Source organism: Apodemus sylvaticus, chromosome 21 (assembly GCF_947179515.1).
Source record: "Apodemus sylvaticus chromosome 21, mApoSyl1.1, whole genome shotgun sequence".
In the NCBI taxonomy this organism is placed as follows: domain Eukaryota; kingdom Metazoa; phylum Chordata; class Mammalia; order Rodentia; family Muridae; genus Apodemus; species Apodemus sylvaticus.
The window spans coordinates 7,064,564-7,070,940 of record NC_067492.1 but is presented as its reverse complement, the minus strand read 5'-3'; the positions used below and the strand labels follow the sequence as shown (position 1 = coordinate 7,070,940).

At 52.3% G+C, this 6,377-nt stretch overlaps 1 protein-coding gene across 1 annotated transcript; it reads right to left on the bottom strand.

The window, feature by feature from the left end:
• Nucleotides 1–973: 973 nt before the first annotated feature.
• Nucleotides 974–4,813, bottom strand: LOC127672094 (thyrotropin-releasing hormone receptor-like). Its single transcript, XM_052167300.1, has 3 exons — nt 4,455–4,813; nt 2,586–2,979; nt 974–1,267 (listed from the first exon to the last, which is right to left on the bottom strand). Exons 1-3 carry the CDS (start codon nt 4,811–4,813, stop codon nt 974–976), a joined length of 1,047 nt encoding a protein of 348 aa, XP_052023260.1.
• Between the last annotated feature and the right edge of the window lie 1,564 nt (nt 4,814–6,377).

Sequence of the window (6,377 nt, the reverse complement as noted above, 5' to 3'; positions counted from 1 at the left end):
TCTCCCAGCTAAGGCTTTTCCTTCCGGCCATCCCATCTTTGAGGCTGCAGTGTGCCTCCCAGTAAAGGCATAGTGTGCAGGGCAGGAACTGGTAGAGTGGGTCCAGAGAGCCGGGCTTGCTTGCACATTTGGGGTCAAGGAGGTAGAGGTAACGTCTGGATGGCAGTTGGAAAAACCGAGGATCTCCTTCGGGAACATCTGTGGGGGGTGAGGAAGGGCTTGCTTGGCGGAGTCTCTTGCAGGGCTGCCCACTGTTATGGAAGACTGGAAGGAGTGCTGGGGCTGGGGGATGAACATGATGGAGCAGCCCTGGGTGCCAGTGTGACTAGCAGACACCCGTCTTATGTAACGCCCCCACGGTCCAGTGAGCATGCTTGAGACGTGTGTGCGTGAGCTCACCAAGGGCTGATGTGATCAAAGCCTGGAGGAACATTCCTTGGGTAATACCCTTGAAGGGTGCTTTAAGTACTGAGCGAAAATTAATAAAGGGGGCTAGAGAGATGACCCAGCAGTTAAGAGCACTGACTGTTCTTCCAAAGGTCCTGAGTTCAAATCCCAGCAACCACATGGTGGCTCACAACCATCTGTAATGAGATCTGACACACTCTTCTGGTGTGTCTAAAGACAGCTACAGTGTACTTACATATAATAATAAATCTTTTTAAAAAAAGAAGAAGAAGATTAATAAAGGGGTTTGATCCCACAGGAGGTGAAGGCTGGGCCTCCAGACTCCTCTCTGTCCCCACTGGCCTCACTTCAGACCCACGCAGGGTCCAGCTGAGAACATCCCTTCATGGTAAAGGAACCTCTGGAGACCCACAAGCAAGGAGCTGCCTGCCGCCCCTCTCCTGATGGTCTGCCAGTGCTCAGAGCAGATGCCAGCCAGGCCAGCGAGTAAGCCAACCCAGGGAGTGGAGTTCTCAGAGCACACTGAAGTGGGGCTCGTGTTGGCCACGCAGGGAACCAGCTGCTGTCAGACCTGAGACCTCGCCGGAGCCCCGCTGCATCTTCTCAGCTCCTTGGGAAGTCTCCTGGGCAGGGCCCTGCACCAGCACAGTTTCAGGAAGGCCGCCCTGAACTTCTGCGACATGAGACTGTAGATGACAGGGTTGACAGCGCTGTTGGTGTAGACACAGGTGCGGCAGAACAGTAGGACCCAAGGGTCCAGGAAAGGCTGGGCCAGGAAGGAGTTGAGCGGGGCCAAAGTGCGGTAGGGGGTCCACAGCACTGCAAAAAGTAACACAACCACAGCCAGCATCCTGGTGGCCTGCAGAGATGAAGGGGGCGTGACTGTGAGACACCCACCAGGCGTGGGGAGGAGCTGACAACAGGGTTGCCATATATGTCAGATGCCAAAACCACAAGGCTGGGGAATCTCTCAGTACTGGGCCTCAGACAGCATCAGGACAGTCACCACCCTTTCCAATGTCTTTGTAACACAATTCTGTTATAAGTCTCTGGCCCCAGTTAGGGTCCCACATTGAGCACCCCCACCTCATTTTCAGCCACCCAACTGGACTTCTCTCCCTATCCTATCTGCTCCCATTTCAAAGCCCTTCTCTGCTCAGCCTGCCTGCCACCTCAACCTTGGCTGCTCCTCTTCCTGGAATGTTTCCATGCTCCCAGCTTGGGTTTCTCCCTTGCCAAGCTCAGAGCTCCATCCATCAGCAAAGAGCCCTGAACTGTCCCCTCACTGCTGGTCTCCAGCATCCCTCGCTCCCATGTTGCCTTCCTTCCTGGCTTTAGACAGGCTTGTGTTTACTTGGTTCTACTGTTGTCTACAAGGAGGGCATCTGACGGCCTTTCCATGTTCTCCTCCTTGTGATCTAGCACCCATCTGGCACTATAAAGCTTGGCAGGAATTGGATGGGTGGGTGGCTGGATGGATGGATGAGCAGATGGACGAATGGGTAAGTGGGTGGATGGATGGATGGACGGGTGGGTAGATGGTGGATGAATGGATGGATGGGTGGATGGATGGATGGATGGATGAACAGATGGATGAATGGGTGGGTGGGTAGATGGATGGATGGATGGATGGATAGATGAATGGGTGGGTGGATGGATAGATGATGAATGAACAGATAGATGAATGGGTGGGTAGATGGATGGATGGATAGATGGATGGATGGATGGATGGATAGATGATGAATGAACAGATAGATGAATGGGTGGGTAGATGGATGGATGGATAGATGGATGAACAGATGGATGAATGGGTGGGTGGGTAGATGGATGGATGATGGATGATGGATGGATGAGTGAGTGGATGGATGGATGGATAGATGGATGGATGAACAGATGGATGAATGGGTGGGTAAATGGATGGATGAGTGGGTGGGTTGATGGGTAGGTGGTGGGTCGATTGATGAATGGATGGGCAATTGGTGGATGGATGGGTAGGTAGGTAGGTGGGTGGACAGATGAACAGACAGACGGGAGGACAAATGGGGGACCAAGTGACTGTTTCGCCTATCTGCTCTCCCAGGCACACTCTATGTATTTTATCTTCTTTTGCATATCTGTGCCTCTCCCCATGACTCTTCCTGCATGCAACCCCATCTGCACCCAGGAGGATCCCTAACCTGATTCCTGGAGGACGTGGCGCTCTTGGACCTAGAGCAGTTGCTCGGTGCACCCTCGGTCTGCCCATGGGACTGCCTCTCCTTCTGCCAGGCCTCCTGGGACAACGGGCTCTGAAATAAGATCTTCCCAATGAATCCATAGAGCATGATGGTTCCCAGCAAGGGCGTGATGAAGAAGATGGTGAAGTCCAGCAGGTAGATGGGCAGGTAGAGGCCTCGGGACACCTTGTAGCCACATTCCAGGCGCCGGTTGTCGCGGACATTGAGGTCCACCAGGAAGAACCAGAGTAGGCAATAGAGGGACGTGACCCCCCAAATGCCTGCGATGACCCGTTTGGCCCGGGCCACAGTGCACATGGTCTGTGCTCTCATTGGGTGACAAATGACGATGTATCTGTAAGACACAAGCAAGGCATGATGGCTTCTAAGGTCTGCTCGCTGTATGTCTGGGACACCTGTCCCAAGTCGAGACTTGTCTAGGTAGTAGTGGCTGAGCTGTACTTTGGAAGGGCAGAAGAGGAGGGCTGTAGAGGTTTAGGGCAAGGACACTTCACAGACAGGCAGGGCAAAGCCAGCCTCTGAAGAGGAACAGAGCAGTCTGAAAATGCCCCGTCCTGTGATTCCCATGCCTTCTAAAGGCAGCGTTGTGGTCTAAAGACACCATATATGTTCAAAGCGTTCTGTGCTACCCACCACCAACGGCAGGGGTCAGACTGTAAGGCTCTCACAGGCAGGTGCAGTTATGGCTAACCCTTAGGCCCCTGGGGACGATCACGTGGTACTGATGAGATATCCTTGTGCTGACTTTTCCCCAGATAAGCACATATAGGGATTAGGGAAGCAGATGACTCACTGTTTGCATGTGGCAGGTCTGGGCTCTGTTCAGATTCTGGGCAGCCCTCACTAGCTAGCTACCGAGTTCAATGCCTCAACTCCTGTCAATGGGACAGCTGAATTTGACCCAAAATTCAGGGTTCACTTCAGCGTGTTCAAGCACTGAACTGTTTGTCTCTGGGGTGTTATGATCAGAGCTAAGCAAGGCATGGTGGTGCATTTGTAATTCCAGGACTCAGGAGACTGAAGCAGTAGGGTGACTATGAATTTGAGCCAGCCTCAGCTGCAAAGAGAGTTCAAGGACTGTTTGCCTTTCAAGTACATATTCAAAATGAAACCCCATTTAGTAAAACGAACAAGCAAGCAAATGAGAAAAATCAAGCTGAGGCTGTGTGTGGTGGCTCAGGCCTTTAATCCCAGCATTTGGGAGGCAGAGGCAGGTGGAGTTCTGTGACTTCTAGGCCAACCTGGTCTCCAAAGTGAGTCCAAGACAGCCAGGGCTATAAACCCCATCTTGCAAAACCAATAATAATAATAATAATAAGCCAAGCTGGAGGAGACGCAAGACAAACTTCATAGCTGAGCACAGTAGTGTAGGCCTGTTATTTCAGCTTCTTAAGACGCTGAGGCAGGAGGATCACAAACTTATAATCAGCCTTACCAGGTCCCCATCTCTATAACTTTTTTTAAAAAAAGATTAGAGATGTGGCTTGCCTAGTCCCTGAAAGACCCAGGTTCAAACCCCAGTAGTAGGTGGGTATAAGAAGGACCATCCAACTGCCTGTGTTCCGGATGGGAAAATCTAGACTCAGAAGAAGGCGAGGACTTTCCCTGATGCCCCACATAAATCTAGAAGCAGAGTAAATGTCCGCATCTGTGCTGGTCCTCCTAGCACCTCCCACCGCCTCGGCTCACCTTCTGTCCACAGGACCTTAATTTACCAGGAAGTCCTGCTTGAATCTGGGCTCCTGGGATTCTCATTAAGAAAGTCAAGGTGAAGGAAGAGAGGGCGTGGAGTAACCTGTGGGCACTTACCTCTCTGCAGTGAAGGCCAGGATGAAGTAGGAGGAGACATGGATGCCTAGGTGCTGGAAGTCGGGGATGCCCACGCAGCCAGCATGGCCATCGATCCAGTGCCCCACCAGGCTGCCAGAGACATTGGGCAGCCCCGCAGCCAGCAGCACAATGAGGTCAGCCAGAGCCAGGCTGACCAGGTAGCAGTTGGTGGGTGTGTGCATGTCACGTGACGTCAGCACCACCAGGACCACCATGACATTACCCACAATGCCCACGGTGCACACCAGGAGCACCAGGAACGCTGAGACCACCTTGTACTCCAGCGAGCCCAGTGTAGTGTCACCGTGAGAGAGTGAGACATTGCTGTGGCCGTCCATCTTGCTGGCTTTTTCTGTGATGCCCTACAGGCCTTGCCTTGACAAGTGACCTGTGCCTGTGCTTTATTGTTTATTTATTTTCCTTTTTATTTATTTATTTTTTACGTGCACGGGCATTTTACCTGAGTGTATGATTGTGTATCATGTGTGCACCTAGTGCTGGTGAAGGCCAGAAGATGGCATCAGATCCCCTGGATTGGAGTTCCGGACTCCAATCTGTAAGTAAGTTGTCATAGAGGTGCTGGGAATTGAACCCAGGTCCTCTGGAAGAACAGCTGGAGAAGCCATCAGGGCAGTCTATAGGGAGTGGGGGCATGCTGGGACAGGGCTCAGACAGGAAGACCGAGAGAGGAGTCAGTGTAGGGATCAGGAGGATGCACATTTGAGAGGCTATGGTTTAAAGTGCGGAGGACCTTCCACTGAGTGTAGAACGGCAAGCATCGCATCCAGGAGGGCCCTAGAGTCAGGGCTGGAGAGGGAAACACAGCAGCCAGCAGCACAGGGAGACGGATGGTTCTGGGGACACCAGCTGCCGCAGAATGCATGATGTGGTTCCAGCGCACAGCTGAGGGTGGGGGAGGGGTACCAGCTGCCAAGGCCGAAACCCGGAGCAGCAGCACCAGGCCCTGAGCCTCGAGGACTTGGGGCCTTCTGTTCACCTGCAGGAATACGAGTGTCTGAGGTTCAAGACACAGAGACTCAGATGAACTATGTGGAGAAGATGGGTGTGTGTTCTGAGAACCACGGAGTACCAGCTTCCTGGGGATGGCTACGAAGGATTTGATGAAGAGCCAGATAGGGCAGGCACAGACCTGGGAGCAAAATGAGGGTTCATCTCAGAGTGCACATACATATACCTGCTACAACTGCACACAGGGCAAACATACTGCACCGCATACAAACAGAACACAAGATAATACATACTTCATAGACACAAACACACATCACAATATACAAGACACCAGCATACACACGTGCTCTTATATGCAGCACATTCAGCAGACAGACAGACACACACACACACACATCAATGCTTGCACACTATCAGTATGATTGCCTGTAGACGCTGCAGAGCCCAGCAATGCATAAACCCTAAAATGACCTAGAGCAGGCAGCCAAATCACATCACACAGGGCCAAGTGCTTCTCCACGTCAGCTCAGCCTGAGGCACAGTCTCACACAGCACTACTGCAGCCCTAGGGACAGGGACCAGAGCATCAGAACAAGGAGAGCCTCATGGAGAGACTGCCTCCACAGATGTTGCCCATACACGGTGCGGCACAGAGCACATGTCTGTAGTCACCTGGCATACATGCACACATAATGTGTCTGTGCCTACACATGTGCACTGCACCTGTGCACATGAAACTGTGCACATTGTACTGGCTGGGTTTGTGTGTCAACTTGACACAGGCTGGAGTTATCACAGAGAAAGAAGCTTCAGTTGAGGAAATGCCCCCATGAGATCCAGCTGTGAGGCATTTTCTCAATTAGGGATCAAGTGGGGAGGGCCCCTTGTGGTGGCGCCATCCCTGGGCTGGTAGTCTTGGGTTCTATAAGAGAG

Coding starts and splice junctions, on each gene's coding strand:
- LOC127672094 (XM_052167300.1), bottom strand. CDS start 4,813: ATGGACGGCCACAGCAATGTCTCACTCTCTCACGGTGACACTACACTG. Junction 2,980..4,454: donor CTGGCCTTCACTGCAGAGAG/GTAAGTGCCCAC, acceptor TGTGTCTTACAG/ATACATCGTCATTTGTCACC. Junction 1,268..2,585: donor CCACGTCCTCCAGGAATCAG/GTTAGGGATCCT, acceptor TCATCTCTGCAG/GCCACCAGGATGCTGGCTGT.